Source organism: Nannospalax galili, unplaced genomic scaffold, assembly GCF_000622305.1.
Source record: "Nannospalax galili isolate Female #2095 unplaced genomic scaffold, S.galili_v1.0 scaffold516, whole genome shotgun sequence".
Lineage (NCBI taxonomy): Eukaryota > Metazoa > Chordata > Mammalia > Rodentia > Spalacidae > Nannospalax > Nannospalax galili.
Genome location: NW_008338260.1, coordinates 291873 through 316206, shown reverse-complemented (window position 1 = coordinate 316206; position 24334 = coordinate 291873). Strand labels below are relative to the sequence as shown.

Sequence of the window (24334 nt, the reverse complement as noted above, 5' to 3'; positions counted from 1 at the left end):
TTAAACGTTGGAACCTCATTTAATTTTATGTCTTATAGAGTTTATAATGAGTAAAAGACTGTACAAGCGTAATAATTCATCTGTACCTAAAAATATACAGCCAATTTTGAAAGAGATGTACCCTAGCTCAGAAAAATGTTATTGAATAGGTTAATGCTGTTGTAATGAAATGCTTCTTCTAATAAACAACAACAAAAAAAAGATACAGGTGTGGGAAAGGACTTTTGAATTTGTACGTCACTTGCTCATGCATTAAGGACAACAATCCACAGGTGGGACCTCATTAAACTAAAAAGCTTATGTACAGGATAAAAACAAAGCACAGAAGTGAAGAGGAAATCGACAGTGGAGAAAAGCCACCAGCTACACATCCCACAGAGAACTGATATCTAGAATACATAAAGAATGCAAAAAAAAAAAAGAAAGAAAGAAGACAAATGATCCAATAAAAAGATGGACTACAAGCCCGGCTTGGTGGCGCACACCTTTAATCCCAGCACTTGGGAGGCAGAGGCAGGCGGATCTCTGTGAGTTCAAGGCCAGACTGATCCACATAGTGAGTTCCAGGACAGCTGGGGCTGCAGGGAGACCCTGTCTCAAAAAGACCAAAAAAAACCATGGACTACAGATCTGAACAGAGTTCTCAGATGGGGAAATAAAAATGCCTAAGAAACACCTTAAAAAGTGTTCAACATCCTCAGTAATTAAGGAAATGCAAGTCAAAACCACTCTAAAATTTAAGCTTCCTGCAGTCAAACTGACAAAGATCAAGAGAACAAATGACACCAAATGCTGGTGAGGATGTAGAGAAAGGGGAACACTCATTCACTGCTAGTAGAATTGCAAATTCGTGTACCCACTATTTAAAGCAGTGTGAAGAACTCTCAAAAAACTAAAAATGAACCTACCATATGATCCAGTTATACCACTCCTTGGCATATACCCAAAGAACTCATCCCACTGTAGAGATACCTACCTGTACATCCATGTTTGTTCCTACTCTTTTCACAATAGCTAAGAAATGGAAACAACCTAAGTGTCCCTCAACAGAAGAATGGATCATGAAAATGTGGTACATTTACACAATGCAGTTCTACTCAGTGGTAAAGAAAGACAAAATTGTGAAATTTCAGGTAAATGGGTGAAACTAGAAAGCGTTATATACTAAGTGAAGTAACAGACTCAGAAGAACAAGCGATATATGTTCTCATTTGTGGGCCTTAGCACCAAATCCTTATATACAAGTAAACCTTTCACCACTCAACAAAGAAGCTCCCTTTTGCAACAAATAGAGAGTATTACACAGATCCACTGGTCTCACCCAGAGAATGTGTCTGTGAGATGCCCAGCCATAAGTGACACATCTACAATGGAACCCCTACACCTCAGGCTCATTGGACATAGCGTAATGGGGTAGAGACAATACTAACACATCTCTCAAGTCACCAGCAAAACTTCCTCATGCAGCAGAGGGCAGTGCACACAGAAAGCCACAACTGGTCAAAGTATAAAGAATAAGAGAATGAAACGTGTATGTCCCTGGGCAGGACTCCTTTGTTAAACCTCACCTACCCATGGCTCAGGAACCATTGTGGAAGCGGGGTTGGAAAAATTGTAAGAGACAGGGTTGATGCATGATGAGGAAGAAATGAGTCTTCCAAGCATCTGGGAACTTTCACAAAGAATTTACTGTAATGGCAACAGCATGCACAAAACCCATGCAGACTCAACCCAGACAAAAAATCCCAGCATAAAACGGGAAATGAGCAAGAAGCCCCAACCTTAGTCAAGGAACTATTAGCAGCTGACTACTGCTGGGTGAAGAAGAGTTCTTCTTCTTTAAGGGAGTGACTCCAGAGAGGCTGACTAGACTCCAGTGGACAAGATTACACTGAGGGACATCTGAGGGACAAACTTGACTCAGTAGGCCTTAACATATATGACAGAATGCATGAAATCCAGTGAGGGGAGGGGAGGGAGGAAGGATGGGAAGAGGGTCTAAATATGTATTGAATGAGATAACAGAAAATTTCAGTTGAAATACATTGAAAAAATAGACCATGCGTGGTGGTACACACCTTTAATCCCAGCACTTGGGAGACAGAGGCAGGCGAATCTCTATGAGTTCAAGACCAGCCTGGTCTACATAGCGAGTTCTGGGTCAGCTGAGGCTACAGGGAGAACCTGTCTTAACAAGACCCAACAAAAAGAAAGAGGAGAGAGAGAGAGAGAGAGAGAGAGAGAGAGAAAGGAAGGGATCTCATCATACAACATTCAGCCTTTATGTACCAGAAATGTACCCTCAGAGGACAATAATTTGCCAGTCTTGAGCATTGTTATCTCTAAAACTGTAAGAAATAAATTTCGTTTAGAAAAACAAAAGACAAAAGTAGGCATTCATTGTGGTGGATCCATCATTTTTGAAGCTGAGATGGGAGGATCATAAATTCAAGGTCAGCTTGGGCTAGAAAAGAAAAAAATAGAGCTGGGACGGCTCAGTCAATAAAGCGCTTGCTATGCAAGCATGAGGAGCCGAGTGGGTCCCCAGCACCCATGAAAAAGGACGGGCATGACAGCACAAGCTTACAGTCTAAGCATGGTGAGGCAGAGGCAGGTGGATTCATGGGACTCATTGACCAGCCGGCCTAACCTACTCATAAAAGAGAGACAGTGTCTCAAAAAAAAAAAAAAAAATGGTGACTGTTGGGCCGGGCGTGATGGCGCATGCCTTTAATCCCAGCACTCGGGGAGCAGAGGCAGGCGGATCTCTGTGAGTTCAACGCCAGCCTGGTCTACATAGTGAGTTCCATGACAGCTGGGGCTAGGGGGAGCCTGAAAAAAAACCAAAAAAAAAAAAAAAAAGTGACTGCTTCAAGGAATGACACCTACACACATACACGTAGGCATACCTGCACACACACAAACACAAAATTCAGTTGATTCTTGTATATTACTGTGATCTTATACAACCCCACTAAAATTGCTTATTCTTTGTGTGTATGGCAGGGGAGGGCACTGGGTTTTATCATGTGTCCTTGAACTTAACAAGTCTCCTGTCTTGACCACCCTAATGCTGAGATTACAGGTGTGTACCACCACCCTCAGTCTGCTTGTGTGTTCTGCTAGATATTTTTTAGCTGTCTTAGAATTTTACATGTGGGAAGTCATATTATCTTCTAGTAATGAAACTATGTAGCAGTCTGGCTGCTGTTCTTATTTTGCTTGGCTAGCTTCCCAGTTCAGCCCTCTGCAGAGGTAGCACATAAAACATCCCTGCGTCTGTTCATAGCTCTGTGTCTCAGCATTGAGTCTTGTCTCCCTAGAAAGTTTCCTTTTCCTCCTAATTTGCTTTGACATCTTAAATGAATGATTTTCACTTAAAGACTTCTCTACATCTGTTGAGATGACCATATGGTTTTTCAACTGTAAATATAGAGAAATACATTATTGCTTTTCAAATGTTAAACCCTACAAATTTTTACTCGATTTTCAACATTTAACATTTGGAAACTGCACACAATGTTTTATTGATAAGACTCAGTCATGATCGTTTTTATGTACGTACAAAATGGTTAAAATCCTTGCTTCTTAGTCATGAAGGATGATGATCTGTAATTTTGTCTCCTTATAATATCTTTTCTTGGTTGGAGAGATGGCTCAGGGCTTAGGAGCACTGACTGCTCTTGGCAGAGGACCCAGGTTCGGTTCCCAAAACCCACATGGTTGCTAACAACCACCTGTAATTCCAGTTCCAGAGGATCTGATGCCCTCTTCTGACTTCTGCAGGCATTGCATGACATAGGTGCACTTATAAACATGCAGGCAATACACTCAAACACAGAAAATAAAATTCAGGAATAAAGTATTTTTAAAATGTCTTTTTCTGTGTTGCTGGGCATGGCGGCGCATGCCTATAGTCCCAGCACTTGGGAGACATAGGCAGGTGGATCTCTGTGAGTTCAAGGCTAGCCTGGTCTATATAGTGAGTTCCAGGACAGCTGGGGCTACAGGGAGACCCTGTCTCAAAAAGACAAAAGAAAAAAAAAAAATCTTTTCCTGTTTTGGTGTGAGGGTACTGGTCCTTTGAATGAGTTAAGAAGCATTAGCTCCTCTTGAATTTTCTAGAAGACTACCAAATCATTTGGGGATTTGCTTATATGCTTGCAGTTTTCATTTTGAGGTGTTTATATGCAAACTCAGTTCTATCAATAGGTATCAGTCTGTCTAGGCCAATTGTCATGGACTGTGGTATTTATGTCTTTCAGGAATTTGTTCATTTCGTCCAGGGTTCTTGCTTTCTTTGATGAAACTCTTTTGTGTAACCATATGATGGTAATAGTTCTTTTAACAGAGATAATGCTGAAGATTATTAATAAAAAGAAGTTTTTTTTAAAGAAGATACTATAAAAATTTTAAAACACTCATATACACTTTGTAGGGAAGGCTTTAAAGATACTTAAAAATGTATTTTCTCCATGAATAAGTGTCACCAGTATAAACTGCACATTATTGTCAATATCTATTTATCATTTTCTCTCAGAATTTTAAAGACATTTCCTTCTAGCTTCAGATTTCTGTACTGTTGCCTCTTAACTGAAGTTTCTCACACAGATGTATAAGCATGATATGCTTTGTTGCACTCATTATAATGAGGAAAGACAGGCATATGTGACAGAAATGGTGCCATGTCTCCCTAAGAGGTCCATGTCACTTTTGGACATTTGACTTAAAAGAATATGTGTGAAATATGTTTTGTTTTGTAATATGTTTTTAAAGGCTGATATGGGGAACTCTATGCTTTCTGGAGTTTCTATACCTTTTCCTTAGAGCTCAGTGTTTTCTATACTGCCTTTTTCAGGTCAAAGATGAGCAACATCAGTGTTCTCTGGGAAACCTGCGGATCCCACTCAGTCAGCTGCTCACAAGTGATGACATGACCATAAACCAGCGGTTCCACCTCAGCAACTCGGGTCCAAACAGCACCCTAAAAATGAAGATCGCCCTCCGGGTACTGCATAGTCTTTCACAGGGCTCAGTAGTGGGAGGGAAGAAAGCAGGTGCTCCTCAGTCCTAGCCAGTGTGACAGGTATACCACAGGCATGGGTCAGGTTCTGTGATAGCATGCTGACAGTGTGAGGAGGGTAGGAACTACAGCAGAGTTATAGTCTAGACTCCACCCTGAACAGACTTTATTTCCAGGTTGTTCCATAGGCCAGGATGGAGATGACTCAGCAGGTTAAAGTGCTTCCTTCATCCTGATGACCTGAGTTTCATCCCTGAAACCCACATAAAAGTGGATGAGAACCAAGTCCCTAAAGTTGTCCTCTGACCTCCACGCACATGTGCCACACATCACACACATACACACACACACACTGCTAAGGATTGAACCTAGGACCACACATGAAGGCAAATGTTCTAATAGTGAAGCTATATACCAGCCCCAAGAATGAAAAAGTCTTTTTTTTTTTTTTTTGAGACAGGGTCTCCTTAGTAACCCTAGTAACCCTAGCTATCCTCAGTCTCACGGAGATCTGCCTGCTTCTGCTTCCTGAGTGCTGGGATTAAAGGTGTGTGCCACCATGCCTGGCCAGAATGTATGTTTAGAGGCCTGGAGAGATGGTTCAGTGGTTAAGAATATTGGCTGTTCTTGAAAGAAGACCCAGGTTCAAATCCCATCACCCTCATGGCAACTAACAACTGTCTGTAACTCCAGTTCCAGTGAATCTGACACCTTCTTCTGACCTCCTCAAGCATTGCATGACACGGGTGCACTTAAATATGTCCAGGCAATACATGCATACACATAAAGCAGAGAAAATCAGTAACCCCAGAGGGACCTACTAAGTACAGGCTCTGCTCGGTGGGACGGGACCAACTCTGGCTTGTAACATGCTGTGGAGGATGATGTGGCTGCCCCTCTGTTGCAGTGTTAGGCTTGGTTGTTTGAGGTGATCTTGCTGGATGCAAAGGCATCTTGATATTCTTCCTTTGGGAGTTTCGAGCGCAGACTGCCTGTAAGAATGGGGGATTTCATCTTCTGTCAAGGGCACATGGGATCCCATGGGAGCATTAGCCCGTAAACGGAAGAATGTGTGCAAGTGGATCTTTGTATTCCAGAAGTAGCGTTTTAAGTTTTTTATATATTTTTTAAATTATAATTTTTATTTTATGTGTATGAACATATTGTCTGCATGTATGTGAGTGCACCCGTGTCGTGCAATGCCACAGAGGTCAGAAGAGGGCGTTAGAGTCCCCTGGAACTGGAGTTAAGTATGGTTTGTAGCTGCCATATGGGTGCTGGGAATCGAACTCGTGTCCTCTGCAAGAGCAGTCAGTGCTCTTAACTGCTGAGCCATCTCTCCAGCCCCCTTTATATATTTTTTTTTCATTTATTTTTATTTTATATGTATGAGTGTATTGCCTGCATGTATGTGAGTGCACCCGTGTCATGCAATGAAAATTTTTTGAACTGAGTTTTAAAGAAACACAGGTGAATACACCTGAAGCTCCTCATGTATCAAGATGTTATGGTATCATGAGTTTCAGTGTTTACTCTCCTTTAGGTCCTCCATCTGGAGAAGCAAGAGAGGCCTCCAGATTACCAGCATTCAGCTCAAGTGAAGCGGCCCTCTGTCTCCAAGGAAGGGAGGAAAATACCTGTCAGAACTCAGATGTCTGCATCTCCAGGCACTGGTGGTAGCAACACAGCTCCGTCAACACCAGTCATGGGGGTCGGTGATAAACCTGGCATGGAGGAGAAGACCCAGCCCCCCGAGGCCAGCCCTCCAGGGCAGCATGACTTAGGCAGGAGCTCCTCTAGTCTCCTGGCCTCACCAAGCCACATCTCAGCCAAGGAACCCACCCCAAGCATCGCCTCAGACATATCACTGCCCATTGCCACCCAGGAGCTGCGGCAGAGGCTGCGGCAGCTTGAAAAGTAACTAGTACTCACACCATTGTTTACCCTAGGCAGACTTCACATCCCACACACTGAGGGTTGTTGCTAAGACCAACAGTGTTCTCTTTCCAAACACCATTGAGGGCTGGTGGAGGGATAGAATCTTAAGTTAACTAGAAGAATTTTGGGTTGTGCTGCTATTTTGCTTAAGGCGTGGTGGTGCACGCCTTTAATCCCAGCACTCGGGAGGCAGAGGCAGGCAGTGAGTTCAAGGCCAGCCTGGTCTACATAGTGAGTTCCAGGACAGCTGGGGCTACAGGGAGACCTTCTCTCAAAAAGACCAAAAAAAAAAAAAAAACCAGAGTCTTTAACTTTCAAAACAAAAGCAGCCATTTTGTAGGACCTCACTGTGGAAAATGAGTGGTGAGAGATGGGGTTTCACAAGTGAGAAAGGCAGGAGGGTTAGAGCTATGCAGCTGTCATGCACCCAGCTCATGCCAGGGACATACCCTAACCTATCCTACGTTGTGTCACCTGAAAAAAATCTGGCAGAGATAGGACTTCTCTCGATAATGAATAGTACCCTTTACCACCACCATCCAGTCCCCAATGGTTTTCTTTGGATGTCTGGTGTTGATTTCTTGTTTAAACCTGATGACTCATAGATGTGCTATTCGTTTCTTTGGATAAGGAAGAAAAATGGTTACCTGTAAACTTCAGGAATGACTATTTCCTGTGGTAAATATATAACCAACCACTGAAACTGCTCTTGTGGTCATAAAAAGTGTGTCAAGCTATAAGGAAGTACTAACAGTGGGGTGGTGGGGTGGAAGCTGGAAGTAGTGGTTATGGAAGAACTTAGTGACACAGCATTTGCCACGCCCATGTCTCTAAGGCTCCTTTGACCCCCAGCTTGCCTTTTCCAGTCATGCTTTCTCACATCCATTATTTTGGAAAAAGATCAACTGAGGCTGGGGGTGTTGTGCAGTGATAGAACACTTGCCTAGCAGGCACAGGCTGAGCTAAGTAAGACCCAGGATTGATGTTTGTCAAGGGGAGGATGCCGTGTCTCATTTGTACTTGGTACTCATTGAAAAACTATCAGTTTTGAATAATTAAGATACACTAAAACCTGAAATGAAATATGATTTCAACTTGATTTATACCTAGAAATTTCAAAATACGCTTAAGTTAATGGGTAGTTTGATTCCTTTTTGTCTGAATGAGTGGAAATTATTGGTACCATATATACACATATATATACAATGTACCACACCTCTTATGAAGCTGGGGCAGAGCTGGTAACATTGTGTTCTGTTTCTGCAGTGGGACAACCCTAGGCCAGTCTCCCCTGGGGCAGATCCAGCTGACAATCCGGCACAGCTCCCAAAGGAATAAGCTTATTGTGGTTGTGCACTCCTGCAGGTGAGGCTACCTGCCATTGCCCCTGGCTAGTTATTTTATGTCAGTGTGATTTTTTTTTCCTCCCTGTCTCAGTAGTAGCTTAAAATATAAGTATTTTGGAGAGATGGCTCCAAAGCACTGGTTGCTCTTGCAAAGGACCCAAGTTCTGTTCCTACCACCCACATGGTAGCTATCGACCTTCTAGTTCCAAGGGATCCAGTGCCCTCTTCTGGCCTCTGCAAGCATTGCATGCATGGGTGCGCGTACATGCAGGCAAAACACTCATAAAATAAAAATAAATTTTTGAAAATAAGTATTTGGAATTTATAAAAAACATTTTGGAGGCTGGAGAGATGGGTCAGCAGTTAAAAGCACTGACTACGCTTGCAGAGGACCCAGGTTCGATTCCCAGCACCCACACGGCATCTACAAACCGTCCTTAACTCCAGTTCCAGGGGAATCCGAAGCCCTCTTCTGACCTCCACAGCAGTGCACAATACCAGTGCACTCACATACATGCAGGCAATACACTCATACACATAAAAATAATAAATAATTTGGGGCCAGGCATGGTGGCACACGCCTTTAATCCCAGCACTCGGGAGGCAGAGGCAGGCGGATGTCAGTGTGTTCAAGGCCAGCCTGGTCTACATAGTGAGTTCCAGGCCAACTGGGGCTACAGGGAGACCCTGTCTCAAAAAGACCCCCCCCAAAAAAATCTTTTGGAAACATAGATAAATACATCTGGTGACACTGAGAAACAAGATTATGTAAACGTAGAATTCGGTTTAGTGAGTGATGGTGGAGCACTTTACTCCGGCTGCTGAGACAGTTGGCTAATGGAGATAGGGCTGCAGAGGCTGCCTGTGTGACTCTGAAGACAGCCTTTCCTGCCTGACTCTGGGCCATGTAATCAGTGAAGAATTGGAGGTAGTTGTGGGCAACTGAATGCTCACCTGTCTTTGGCTCATTCCAGGTGCCCTAGGAAAATAACAGGACTAGGTTCCTGGAGGAGGTGGACCCTGTTGCAGTGTCTAGGTGGGTAGAAGTAAAATTGGCAGGCAGACACTGCAGAGGGGGCCATGTGACCACTCAGGTTCACGTTTACAGGATACAGTTAACTCAGGGCCTCCTGGGGGCTGGCTCTTCTTTCCTCAGAGTAAAACCACCACAGACATCTGCTAGGTATATTAGAAGCACAGAGCAAGGACTGTGAATGCCCCATGCTCTGGGCTCAGGAAATGGAGGCAAAGGCTGCTTCTGGCAAAGCTGCTGAAAGGAAAGTATGAGAGAGATGCCAGGAAGTGACAACACAGAAACTTATCTTGGGGAATCTGGTATCTGTTCCTCCTTTGGGTTTAGATAAATCCAAACTCAAAACTTGGTAAAGTAATTTGAATGTGATAGTATTCTTATTTTCCAAAATTCTAATTTCTGGTTTTTGTTTGTTTGTTTGTGTTATAAGAAATCTCATTGCCTTCTCGGAAGATGGCTCTGATCCGTATGTCCGAATGTATTTATTACCAGACAAGAGAAGGTCAGGAAGGAGGAAAACGCACGTGTCAAAGAAGACACTAAACCCTGTGTTTGACCAGAGGTATAGTAGATACTCCATTCAGTAAGAAGCGACCTTCCTGAAGTGACAGGTTAGGACTGACCTTTGAGTGACAAGATCTGTGAACCTAGTATACACTTTGAAGTGAAACCCTCCAGCACATGCAAATAAATCATAAACATTTGAACTTCGAGTTGCTGTACATAGTAAATCTAAGTTATAACAGTTGGACAGGGAAACCAGTGATTAAAGGGTCAAATTATTGATGACTCTGAAGAGTTTTCATTTTGGTGAGTAACACATATTGATACTGAATTATAAATTAAACAATTTAAAAGCATGTCTTAAAATTTATTTTATGATAACAGAGGGTCATAACATAAAATATAAATTTTTGAGAGAAACTTTTTCTAAAAACAGTGAAAATATGTTTTGCAAATTGTAAGTGGTCAGCTTGAAAGAAGCCACCATTTATTTGTATAGTCAGTGGTCAGTCTGATGGGCCAAGTTGCTTGAGAGTGCATCAGGCACCCCAAGAATCCTTGGACCAGCCATCTGTGCAAAGCCCCTCACCTCCTGGTTTTCTGGCAGCTCAGCAAATGCTGGTGTTAAGGAAATAGTACAGTTGGGTGGCACCAGTGTCTTCTGTTCAGTCTGTCTCTTCTTTAAAGGCACTACTCCCTCACTGTTTGCATACCACCATTTCAAACCACAGGTCAGAAGCTGATAGGAGAGCACCACAAAGAGAACCTGATATACAGAGCAAAGCAGACAGCGTTTGTAGCGATATCACAAGCAGAAATGGCAGTTTTCATCACAGAGCAGCGGCGGGATTACAGAGAATTGATGTCTGGCATCTTGTTTCCATTGCAGCTTTGATTTCAGTGTTTCACTGCCTGAGGTACAGAGGAGAACGCTGGACGTGGCAGTGAAGAACAGTGGTGGCTTCCTGTCCAAAGACAAAGGTCTTCTTGGCAAAGTAAATTTTTTTAAAAATCCTTGTATCTTTCACATTGTAAAATTATGCACTTCTCTGCAATGCAGTGTAGACCATGGCTTGTGTACAAGTGAAAATGAGGGAAGCTTGTTCTGATTGATGCTTGTTTATCAGATTATGCTAAGACATCAGTACATAGTTCTTTGCATTATTTTCATTCATTCATACCATTGGCTTATTAATCATACGAATGGCAGGAACTTACTGTTGAAGAAAGGCTGATTTTTTTTTTTAATTCTAAAATTCTTGCTTAGTACTGCATTGGAAGAAAACATGAGCGAAAATACCCTCAAACAATCCACTTCCTCAGTTGAATCCCTGTTCTTCCTCTAGCACGTCACTGGCCTTCTCCCTCTGAATTTCATCTAGTCTTTGTCCCACATTTAACTCTGGTGTAGAATTATTTAGTCTTTAACAGTGGTTTAGGTTGGGGAAAGAGCTTTAAGGTGTAGGTGGCACCATGTCAGCAGCAGAAGTGAAATTTCTATCAACTAGACTATCTGTGGTAGACTTTCTCATCACTGACAGATCCTAAGAGACAGTATGGAGGACAAAAGATTTATTTTTGGCTCATTTCAGAGGTTTCAATCCATGTACACTGGCTTATTTCTGGGCCAGTTGTGAGGCAGAACATCATAGTGGGGAGTGTGAGGCAGAGCAGAGCTACTCACCTAATGGTGGCCAGGAAGCAGAGAGAGACATGAAGGGACCAAGGAGAAACTGGCTTTCCAAGGCACACCCCTGATGACCTGCTTCCTCCAGCTGGCCCCATCTCCTGTCTTCCACAAGTTCCCAGTAACACCATGGAAGTATGAATCAATCAGGGGATTGATCCATTGAATAGAACAGAGTTTTCAGGATCCAGTCACTTTCCAAAAGCCTATCAGCTGGCAACCAAGCTTTTAACACATGCACTTCTTAGGGTCACTTCAAAGCCAAACCACACACTGCCCATTAATGGCATATTTGCCAGGAGTTCCATAAATTGCTCTGCCTGTGTTTCATAATAATCTTAAGATTGTTGGATACAAGACTGCTGTTGGATATAATTAGCCATGTAAAAGTTGAAAAGTTGTTCTTTTTTTTTTCAAATGGGAACCTCAAAAAGGGAGAGTTCCATATTACTAAATTAAGACAGGAAATTAGAGAGGTTGGTTGGAAGGATTGGTGGAAGATTTGAAAGGAATTACTCAGCCACTTTCACAGTCCCTTTTTTTAACCCACAGGTGCTGGTTGCTCTAGCATCTGAAGAACTTGCCAAGGGCTGGACCCAGTGGTGAGTGTTACTACTTCAGGCTGCAGGCAGTGCCCCGAGAAGCCTAGCATGTATTTAGCACCACCCTGTGCCTGGCCTATGTCTCCTGTGCTCTTTTGTGCTTTCTCAGGTATGACCTCACGGAAGATGGGACAAGGCCACAGGTGGTGACGTAGCCGCGCTGCAGAGGAGGCACCTTTCTTGACATAAGACGTCTTTCTTGATGTATCGCTCCACCTCAACCCGAAACACATCTTGCAGATGTACCAATGCTATTTTTATAATTTCAAGTATTGAGTTATACATACCTTAATTTTATAAAAATGTCGGCCAATATTGTTGTTAAATTTTTATGTTGAGTTTCTCCTAGCGCTTCACCAGGCACTGCAGTGGAGTTGTAGTTTGATCCTGCGCCATGTGGAACTGTTAACTGTACCTGCTGGGAAGCAGACACCTGTACTTGCTTATTACTGCCTTGTCCTGCATCACTGAGGTGCACTATGCCATGTAAATAGACTATTTTTTATAATGTCTACATGCTTTGGATTCAGAAGAAAATGGATCAAGGAAATACATATTTTCTTCTAAACCTTATTAAATTTTGTGACTAATCATTTCCATCCTTTCAGCAAAAAGTTCTCATAGATCTGTTGTGTGGTGTAAAAATCTTTTTATTCAGTATTAGGATATTTATGCCAAGTATGATTGATTTGAAAGTGTTCAAAATATTAGCATTACCACAAATAGAAAGATATACTGAGAAATCAGTGGTGGCTGATAAAGAAACATACTGTGTAATTGAGTAATATAAAGTACCAAGTGTTGTCAAGACACATGAATCACATGAGATGTATGGTTTATTTGTAATTGCTTGTTGTGACAGATTCATGGAACAGTGCAGAGATGCACAGATGCCAGGTGTGTTACCTCATGTCTGTACTCCCAGGACATGGTAAGCCAAGGCAGGAAGAACAAGAGTTAGCCTGGGCTAGACAGCAAGACCCTGTCTCAAAAACAAGTGTGTTGGTGTGTGTGTGGTGTGTGTCTGTGTGTGTACACATACACTTTATACTTTTCTCAAAGCATAGGAACAAACTTCTAGTAGTAGGAGGTAAGCTCTTTCCAGATTGGCTGCAAGCCTGGTTTGTTTTGTCCATGTCTCTAATGCTATGAAAACAGAGATGTGTTGTTATATAAAGTAGTGAAGCAGGTTGGATGAGTACAAAGGATGTTACGCTTCTGACAGCTGTTCACTTGCTGTCGGTGTGAGAACGTGGCTCTCGTCCATCACACAGGACACACACCTCTGAACCAGGGCTTGCAGTGCTTCTGCTGACGTGTGGAGTCCCTATGGGACAAAGGGACCCTGCCCAGCTCCAGCTCCGACAACTATTGGTCTCTCCATTTTCTGGGTTTGCTCGTTTTGTGCCATGTCAGACCTTGATATTGGAATGTTGTTATAAAATTTTTATTTTGGAATCCTTTTTTCTTTGTAGGTTATGAAAAGCATGTTTTATATATTTTAGAGTCCCCCAAAACCTCTTGTGAGGTGAGGTTATATAGCAGTGTTATAAGCTATGCATGTCTGTATACAAAATATGCATAAATGCAGAAGGATTTTTCAGTGCGCATTTTAAGCTACAGGATGAAAAGGGCTCACTTAATATGAGGTCATTTAGAACTCTGTGTACAAATACCAGGAAATACAGCTTTGTAATAAAAATTGGGGACACTCCTTTCACATGCTTCCTGGGACTACACCTGTGGGAAGCTTGTGTGACCAAACATACCAAAGTGCCTGTGATGAGTGTTAACTTCCACGTGTTCCTCTTGTTCAGCAGATGTAATTGTGCCTCGGTTTGTATCACGCCATGGGTGCATTTGTAATGGAGTCTGTGGCTTCACAACACATCCCAGGTAATTATAGGGCCAGTGTAATCTCACTCCCCTGTCTGCAGACACCTTCTGAAGCCTCTATAAATCTCTTCCCGTTAGTATTCAGAATTGGTTATTCTAGGAGGAAGTTTGTGTCGTGCATATGAACATATATGCACATAAAACATGCTATGGTATTTTAGTAGCAGGAAAAAGGCAGGCAATGTCTTACTAAATCTAGTTGCTTATCCTTGGTATTAGACTTTTATTAGGTTCATTAAACGGCTCTGTCATAATCTATAGAAGAGGAGAATTACTCATTAAAATGTTATATCAGTGGTGTTTTTCACCAGCAACCTAAACATCTGTGTTTTGCACCCATATGCTTAATCTGTCAATGTATATTTTACTTAAAGGAATGCTTTCTTTAAGCAGTTAGGCAAACTGAGTACAGTTAAGGGTACTATCCCAAAGGAAGCCAGTGCAGCTGCTGTGGTGATGCCCACTGCTGTAGTGAGGCCACAGAAGCTGGCACCAACAAGTTTGGATACGAAATCGCCTTCTGCAGCATCCGAATCCTCTAGCAGCTGTCTCCATTCTTTTAAAAAGGAAGATGGGAAGGAGAGGGAATGTCTGAGGCAGTAGCACATCTCCTGTTGTCCTGTGTAGGGAGAGCTCTGAGTTGCCATCAAGACCACACATACACCAGGGCCCTAATGATGGAAGACACTTTAAGTTCGCAAATGTTAACTTTTAGTTATTAATAACTGACTTATCTAGGAAAAGAGAACTTTAAGTTTTCTACTTCAAACCAAATTAGTGAGGGGAAATTGGGTGAATTTGAAGTACAGCTCTGCTAGCTTGTACATATGGTTGCTTATCCTGTGCCTTAAAGTACAAAGGTGTTTTTGAGACAAGAACAGAAGCAACCTTGCAACTGTATTTAGCATTTGTATTCTGTACTCTAGAATTCATCATCAGATAGTTTTGTCCTCAAGAGGGTTTGGGATTGGTTCATAAACCCCAAGCAGATGCAGAGAGCGCTGGTCGCTGCACCTGTATTCTCTGGTTGCCACGTTGACTGGTCTCAGCTGCATTACCCACTGCAGAGGACCCTGGAGGGTTGCTTTTGTTTTGTTTTGTTTTTAATCATAGAATGTCCTTTTCGATTAATTAATTTTACATTAACAGTGCATGTATTTATTCAATAAAACATTTATGTTAGCTCACTTGTCATTTGTTTTGTCTTTTGAAATGAAATTTTTACTGTAGGACCAGATAATTTGGAAAATCAATATATCATGCCGTATGTATTTGGCCGTTTGTGAATTCTTTCGGTTTTCAGATTGCATACTATTCCTCTTGTCACCATCTTAGTTTGACTCCTCTACCAAGCTTACAAACTCTGGGTTTTTACAGCAGCTCTCTGAAGGGTAATGGTGAGTAGAAAAAGTAAACTTTAAATATACGTTATGACTAGAGTGCTGAGGAATCCAGGGAAAAGCTGCTGAGATGGAAGTAGGATAGCAACAGTGTCTTAACTCAGTCCCTGATAAATCAGGTGGGCTGGAAAGGCTACTTTGTAGTATTTCTTGGGCGTCTTCACATTTAAAACCATTTGCTTTTTTACTCAGTTGCTCAAAGGCCACCTTTGCTTGATCTTATTTGTTGGTTGCTCACTGGGTGACCCAGACTGGCCTTCAGCTTACAGTCATTCTGCCTCAACCTCCTAGGTGTTGACCTTACAACTATGCCCCTAAATCATTTCTTTGGCCTTAACATGCTTGTTTTGCATCCCTTCTCTTGTTAAAAGCAAAAACAGCCGGGTGTGATGGCACACACCTTTAACCCCAACACTCGGGAGGCAGAGGCAGGTGGATCTTGGTGAGTTCAAGGCCATCCTGGTCTACATAGTAAGTTCCAGGACAGCTGGGGCTACAGGGAGACCCTGTCTCAAAAAGACCAAAAAACACCAAAAACGCAGGCCCTCATGCACGCTGGGCAAGCACTCTACCATTGAGCCATGCCCGGTCTTTTCTCTATCATTCTCCACTGTTGATTCTTAGAAACATCTTTTTCTATCTCCCTCCAAGACTCTAAATTGATCTCTTTTTTTCATTCTGTATTCTTCCATTCATTTTATTATGTATGCCCTCAATCAACTGTGTTTTCCAAATTGGTGTCACCAACAAACTTTCCTTCTGAGATTAAGGCCAGTTTATTCAGCGCCCTCCAAAGCAGTCTGTCTCCTAGGAGGTCTAGCAGTATCCCTCCTGTCTTTGCATCTGTCTGCCTGTCTAGGTACCTGAGGTGGAGACCTAAACAACCTCCTGTCCTGGCTCCCTCCCTCTTGTGTGCAGATCCAAAGCCCTTAATGCTGACATGAAGACATAACCACCTCCTGCTATCTGGAGCCCACACCTTCATCTCTTCTACTCTCAACTCCCATTTTCAGCCTCTCCTCCTCTTTGTTTTCCACCAGCATCCAGAAGGGTGAGATACTAACTCCAGGTACTGTTTCCCATTATGGTTACAGTGAAGACCAACAGTGTGCCATGGCCCCTGTGGCCTGAGACCTTGTCAGCTATGTGTCAGTCACAATGGCTCCATTTCTCTGACTCCTCGTACTCCTCTCACCTCAGCACCTCTGTGATGCTCTTCCACAACACGGGCCTGGCTGACTTCCAGTTCCCTTCACGTCAACTTAATTTCCTCCAGCATCCTTTACCAACAATCTCATCACAAGTATAGCCTCCCTGATTCAAATTCTTGACACATTACTTTTGTTCATCCTACTTAACAAAGTTTAGCATTGCTTAAATTATTTCTGCCTGAACTGTAGACTACCAAGAGCAGAGATTATATAAGCCTCAAGTTTTTTTCTGGATGGCTGTCCTTAGGATGCAGTTGATAAGCCAAACATCTGTCGAATAAATGATGTATTCAGACCATACATGTCATCATTTAATGAGTTTCCATTCAAAGAATGATAGTTGTCTTCTGACAGTTTGTATTTTATTTGATATTATTCTGGAACTCCTGAACAATTAACTGTGAAAAAGAAAGACATTGTAATGTCTATACTGTGAGGGAAGGGTGTATGCATAAATGATTGTCTACTTGAAAAACCCAAGAAAATCTGAAAAACTCTTGGATTTGACAAATATTTAATGAGGTCAACCATGAAACTATAAATCTGTTTCTTACATGCTAACATTAATAGTGATGGCCAAATGTAAATGTAAAAAAATCACACATCATACTTAGGACCACAGCAGTAGTAAAAACCTACAGCCTCCAAAGGGGAAAGGATGGGTTTAGGTGTTTCATCCCAGAAATGTCACTGTGACCTGACTGGATCCTGGGAAATCTGTGTCCAGTGTATTTGTCAAACATTAACATTGCAGCTGCCTGAGCCAGTGGCACCACTAGAAACAGAAGATGACAAAGCACGTAAAGTCTAAAGAAAGAGGCACATAGGGCATTTGGAAAACCTGGTATTCCTGGGACAAAGAAGGATATGCATATGGAGGGTATGCGCTTGCCCAGAAAGACCCCCACAAAGTTCCAGCCTCCTCTCTGGCTGCATTAAGGTTCAGTGCAGCAGCAGTTGGAGGATGGTGCAAAGGTATAAACACATGAAGACATGTTCAACACAACCCCTCAACAGCAAGTAGGGACTAACTGGTCCAAAGTATTTAAAGAACTCTCCATTTACTGATCACATAAACTTAGAAGCAGGTAGACTTTAAAGAACGTACCTTTTAGGCATTATAGTTCATCCAAGAAAGCTGAAACAAAGCCCATGGAATAGGGAGGGATCTTATTTACATTATTAGCATACTGTATTAACTATCCAGCCTTTAACTCCAAAACCATGAGACATGTAAAGAAATAAAATATGGGCCATACCTGGGGCGGGGTGGGGATGGGGGAGCAGAAGAAACTGCTTTAAGGAAGTCCAGATGCTGAAGACCTTAAATCAGCTACTGTAGTATGTTCAAAGGAAAGTCAGGAGCTACATGTCTAAAGAATAGAAGAGTGAAGTTCTCAAGGAACTGAAGAGTGATACCTCAAGAAAAACAAGTCATAGAGAAAAATTACAGAAATCATAAGTAGCAGTTCGAGACCTGAGTATAACCAGGATTCAGTCGAGTTCAGAAATAGGTTTGAGCAGACAAGAATCAGCACATGAAGAGGTCAATTGGGGTTATCCAGTCCAAGGAACAGAAGGGATACAGATAAAGAGAAATGAATGGACATTAGCCTACACACAGTGGGAGGTCCATAAAGGAAGGATGGAAGCAACCAAAACATGTTTTAAGAGACAATGTTGGAACTAGGCATGGTGGTGCATGCCTTTATTTCCAGCATTCAGGAGGCAAAGGCAGATGGACAGCTGTGACGTTGAGTCCCCTGTCTGGGCTACATAGTGAGCTCCAGGCCAGCTGTGGCTACTTGGAGACTCTGTCTCAAAAGAAAAATAAAAGGGGAAAAGAAAAGGAGAAGACAGGACAGGAGAGTAGTGTTGCTAGTGAGATGGCTCAGCAGGTAAAAGCACTTGCCACCAAGCCCTGACATCTTGAGTTCAATCCCCAGAATGCACTTGGTGGAAGGAAAGAACTGACTCCCAAATTGTCCTCTGAACTCTACATGTTTTCAAGCATGTGCCCTTATATATACATACACACAAAAGTGATAAATCTTGATGTTTTTTAAAGAAAAAAATGTAATCTCACCCATTGAGCGGTTGTATTAGTTACTTTTCTGGTGCTGTGATAAAACATAATGACCAAGAGAACTTATGGAAGAGTTTACGCTTACAATTCCTGGGGGATGAGTTCATCATGGCGGGGAGGCATGACAGTGACAGACATGGCAGCTGGAACAGGAAGCTACAAGTTCACATCTTTCAACAAACTTGAAACAGTGAACTGGAAATGAGGCAAGGCTATGAACTGTCAAAGCCCTCCCCAGTGATGTGTCCTCCAGCAAGGCCACATCTAAAGTTTCCACGACCTCCAAATAGTGCCACCAACTACAGATTTTTCATTCAAACCACCACAGAGGTGGAGGCAGGATCAGAAGGTCAAAGCTAACTTCACCTACATAATTCAGGGTCTAGCCTGGGTTTCATGATGTTTCCAAAAATGGAAGAGGAAGAACAAAGAAAGAAAAAAAGAATGGGTAGAAGCAAAATCTGCTGGAAAAATTTACACATTAAACTCAAGAAAACAACTGTAAGGATAAGCTTTGAAAGCAAGCCACTTCTAGAACATCTTTGTCAAACAACTGAAAATCAAAACAGCAGCGAGAGACTTCGTGCTGTGCAGAACTGCTGGTTTCTTGCCAGAAGCCAGAAGTTTCTGACAAGGATTAGGAAAGATGGCAGGTTCAAAAGAAAAACTGCCAGCCAAGGGTTCCCAACACCTATACAAAAATGAAGGGGAAGTTAAGGTATTGTCAGATTTGGGGGGGAGGGGGTCGGGGGGCTGTATGGGACTTAGTCTCACTGTGTAGCACGGGGTGGCTTTGAACTCATGATCTTCCCGCCTCACCCCTCTGAATGCTGAGATAGCCATGTGCTGCTATACCCAGTGTCATATTTATTTTGTGTGCATGTCACAGCACATGTGAAGAACAGAGACAGCTTTGTGGAGTGAGTTTTTTTCCTTTCACCTGTATATAGGTTCTGGGGATTGAACTCAGGTCACCAGGCTTGCATGACAAGCACCTTTAAGCAACAGAATTTGTTGCAACATACCCTACAGAAATACTAAGTGAGGATAGTTTCCTTGCCTTTACATATATTTATGACTGATCTTAAGAAGTCTTGTATCTCCAGGTATGGGAAGCACTGGGGTCAGACTGCCATGTCCAAACCTCACCTGTGCCTCTGTGTGGCCTAGGACCACCATAGCTTCTCTATGTCTTAGCTGCCTGGTGACAAGGTAGGAAAGAGTCATGATGCTTACTACAAAGGGAGTGTGGGGGCCAAAATGAGATGATACCTGTAGAGTGTTCACAGCTGCAGCTGATACAATCTAGGATTATTGTTGACTACCGTATTGCCAGTCTCACCCTCACATCAGCACCAGTGATCACTCTTCCTCATCCATTAGTTAGGCCCTCCATCAGCACATCCCCACATTCCTTCTCCATACCTCTGGCTCTCCTGAGTTCCCAGAGCAATGAGACAGTGCAGTTCATCATCCATTGTAGGATAAAGTGCATGCAGAATGTGTGTAAACCCCAACTACCCCACCTTGATCACTTCTCACATGCCTGTGCAACCTGTAGAGATGAAATATCGCACTAGCACTTGGAGCTCTTACCCAGGGCCTTGCCCTGCAGATTAACTGTGTCCTATTTTGAACTGTATGTGAATAGAATCATTTGTCTGGCTTCTTAACATTATGCATCAGAGAGGCATATTTTAACAAGGTTTGAAGACTAAGAGACAAAAATAAAGCATAATACAGAGAGGTTGAACCTTTGGTATAAAAGTGGCCACTTTTAGACCCCAGAGGCCTCAAAAGGCCAACTTCTGGCTCAGCATCCAGCCATCTCCACACCACACTGATATACCCAGACCTATGGGAAGGAAGGGTTGTAGGCCTAGAGAGAACTACTCTTCTTCCAAGAGTCATCAACCCTGTTTTCTTTTCCCAGAGCCCCTGTGGCTGACACCAGAATCCAAGGTCATCATAGGGGAAACCAAGATGCATGCCTGGGCAACATAGTGGATAGTGGAAAGAGCACATTTTCAAAGCCGGACTCCTTCCTAAGGAACTCCATCTGAAAACCCTACAGACCAGGCTAGGTCATACCACCACAATCCCAAGGCACATGTACCTTACATGTGTCCTATAGTGCATGGTGAAGGCATCACTGTCCACACCACCAGGGTAAAAAAACTGGTGGTCTTAGTTCCCATACGCCTGAGAACCCCACATGTGTGTATACAAGACACAATAACATACTCTCTACATGACTCAGCAGTGTATACATGACACATAGGATGCAACAGAAACATACCCAATATACAAAATATGCATGTCACACATAGCCAGGGCACACCACAGGCATCCTACTCACACAGACATAACACATGACACATATAATACAGCATATACACAACACACCATGTACACAATACTGCAGATGTATAACACCACAAATACACATAGTATACACACATGTCCACAATACATCATATACATAGCCATGCATACACAACAAACCATATAGCTACAACACATAACACAGTATTACAGCATACAACACAATAATACACAATTCATAGGCATAACAACACAATTTATACAACATAACAAAATACACAACACGGTATATACAACAGTACATCTACACAACACAAATGATTTACAGAACACATACAACACATGGACCACAAAGCATGCAGAATACAACATGCAGACTACCCAACATGAACACACTCAGCACACAATACAACACACCTTCCAGGGATCAAAATTCCCTCTGGTAAATGAGGGTAGAGGGCTCCTATTCTGGGCATCATCCCCACTTGGGTTGACTTTGCTGTCTCAGCCAAAAGCAATAAAGGTATGTGTTTGCGCTAAGTGAATTTGACAGAATGCTTAAAGAACACAAGCCTGCTAAGGTGGACCTCCAGCTTCACAATAACAGCTTCTGATGACCCCACTGAGGCATCGACTCCACACCTGGCCTTTTGCTCTATATGCCGCCTCAATATGATGGGCACTACTTCTGTTGGGTTTCCTTTGACCTTCCCAGCAAATAATATTAAGCAACCTCTTCTTGTTTGGCCTGTGAGTCCCTGGTTCTTTTTAAATATTTTATTGCATTTTTAAATTTAGTGTGTGTGTATATATGTACATGAGCACAATTATGCATGAAGGTCTGAGGACAACTCGTAAGAGTTGGTTCCTTCCTTCCACCATGTAAGTTCTGGGGATCAAACTCAAATTGTGAGGTTTGGCAGCAAGCACCTTTACCTCCTGAGCAATTGTCTTGCCCATGGTTTTGCAAGCTACTTCACTCTCAATTGAGAAGGTAGCCTTCTTATTTATGAACATTTTAATTTAAATAAAATAAATATGCTGGCTTCCTGTGCCTGCTTGAAGATGTGAGAGCCTGCCATGCCTCCCACCGTGATGGACTCTTGCTCCTTGGAAAGGTAAGCTCAAATAAACTCTTCCTTCTATAAGTTGCTTTGTTCAGTGTTTCTATCACATCAACAGAAAAGTAACTAATGTGGTAATTGGTACCAGAGAGTGGGCTGTTGGCTGTGAAGAACCTGACCATGTGAGGTTTTGGAAGAACATGAAAGACTGTGGAAGTTTGGCCATTCTAGTAGGCACCTGGAAGGAAGTAGTACTGAGTTCCAGAGGGAAATAAGGACTTAAGCAGCAATTGGGATATTTTGGCAAAGAGTCTGGCTGGAGTCTGCCCACAGCCAAAAAACTTGCCTGAGGCTAAGTTGAAAAGCAATGGACTGTTTTCTCTGGCAGAAGAAATTTCAAGGCAGCCTAACATAGAAATGGAGGTGTGGATATTAATGGTGAATATTATGCAGATCTACAGTGAAGAGCAAATGGGGCAGAAAGAAGGTACAGTTTGAACTGAAAAAGACCACTAGGAAGATTTATGTTGGAGCCAAGAGGCATGTGCTGAAGAAGACCCTTTGATAAGGAGATTAAAGTGATTAAGGAGAGGCCTAGAGATTTGCACGTAATCAATGGAAAGAGTGCCTCCGCGGCAAGACCACACCCAGCTAAGCTTTCAACTTGTAAAAGGAAAATGCTGCAGAGGCCACTAAAGAGAAAAGCTTCTAAAATGGACACAGCAGGCTGGGGTCCATCCCAAACCTGCAGCCAGACTTGGCAGTGTCCTTCACCTGGTGCTGGCTTTAGAGGCAAGAAAAAACGCAAGAGTGAAGGGGTCATTGATTCTTCCTCCGAGGTTTCAGAGAGTCGCTGATGCCAGGTAGTGTGCACCAGGGGTTCCCCTGCATAAAGGAGGCCCCAATAGGCCATTGCATGAAGCTGTGAAAGTGAGGCCTGGTTGGCAAAGGAGACCCCAAGAAGACATTTATGGTACCAGAGGTGTGAGAAAACTACCAAGAAGACCTGCACACAGGGAGTGGTACCAGCCCGAGAGAGATGTATGTTGCACTCAGCAAAGTTGGAGAGACTGAGCCATCTAAGCCCTTTGGAAGTAAAGTCCCAGAAGTTGGACGTGGCGCTGCTGGATTTGGTGTTTGCCCTGCTGGTTTTCGTCTTGTTTTGGTCCAGTATTTCCGCACTGCGCCTCTGTTCCTTTTGGAATGGGAATGTGTATTCATTTCCACTGTATGTTGGGAGTATGTAATTTGTCTTTTGATTTTAAAGGGGCTTACAATTAAGTGATTTCTGTGAGTCTCAGAAGAGACTGGACTGTGGACTTTTGAGTAATATTGAGATGGGTAAAGACTATAGGGACTTTTAAGGTTGGACTAAATGCATTTTCCATTTTATATGGTCATGAGCCAATGGGGGCTAGGGAGTGGAAGGTGTTGGTTTGAATGAGATATCCCTCATAGGCTCCAAGTATTTTGAAATTTATTTTATTTTTTATCTTTTTTTAATTATCCCAAAGAAAGGCAATTTTGGACACATTTTTCCAGAAATAACTTGCAGCAGGTTACATAAAACATATATACAATGAAATTTAAGGGGGAAAAATGGGAATAAGAAATCAAAGACCAAGGGATTTGCCAGCACAGGGTCAACTTTGGTGGAATAATGAAGGTTTCCATTAGCTCTGTTAAAATAAATATAAATAAATAAATAAATAAAGAATAATAGCACTATAAGCTTCTTGGCTTATTCATTTATCATGCAATAATTTTTCCAAAAATTTACCTGGAGATAACCACTGAACCATCATCATGATTCTAAGTATGCAGATTTCCTCATATGCACATGGACACAGCATGCCTATCTCCAGTCACACACAAGTGCACCTAATCAGATGAATGCACATACATTCATGCACACTGTGTACATGAACTCATACACAATATTACACTAAAGACTGCTCTTGACTGCTTTCTTTCTACTTTGTGTTTACCTTTTTGCACTGCACCCTTGAACAAAAAACTTATTTTCAACATTTCTTTCTTAAGACTTAAATTTACACAGCTGGAGAGGTAGCTCCATTAAGAGCACTTGCTGCTCTTGTAGAGGACCTGAGTTGATTCCTAGCACTCACATGGCAGCTAACATCCATTTTTAACAGCAGTTCCAGAGAAGTCTCCTTGGGCACTGCATGCCCATGATGCCATTACGTGCAGGCAAACAC

At 42.5% G+C, this 24334-nt stretch overlaps 1 protein-coding gene across 2 annotated transcripts in view; it reads left to right on the top strand.

Annotated features, from left to right (window-relative positions):
- Esyt2 (extended synaptotagmin 2) overlaps positions 1 to 15216 on the top strand; it is a 100642-nt gene extending 85426 nt beyond the window's left edge. Inside the window, exons 16-22 of one of the 2 annotated variants that reach the window (XM_008833061.3) lie at positions 4859 to 5008; positions 6567 to 6940; positions 8228 to 8326; positions 9771 to 9902; positions 10734 to 10839; positions 12084 to 12133; positions 12243 to 15216. In XM_008833061.3, the coding sequence (XP_008831283.1) occupies positions 4859 to 5008; positions 6567 to 6940; positions 8228 to 8326; positions 9771 to 9902; positions 10734 to 10839; positions 12084 to 12133; positions 12243 to 12288 (957 nt within the window). In that variant the 3' untranslated portion in view covers positions 12289 to 15216. The remainder of the gene's footprint in view (positions 1 to 4858; positions 5009 to 6566; positions 6941 to 8227; positions 8327 to 9770; positions 9903 to 10733; positions 10840 to 12083; positions 12134 to 12242) is intronic. The other variant, XM_029563491.1, reaches the window with a different exon arrangement.
- The last annotated feature ends 9118 nt before the right edge of the window (positions 15217 to 24334 follow it).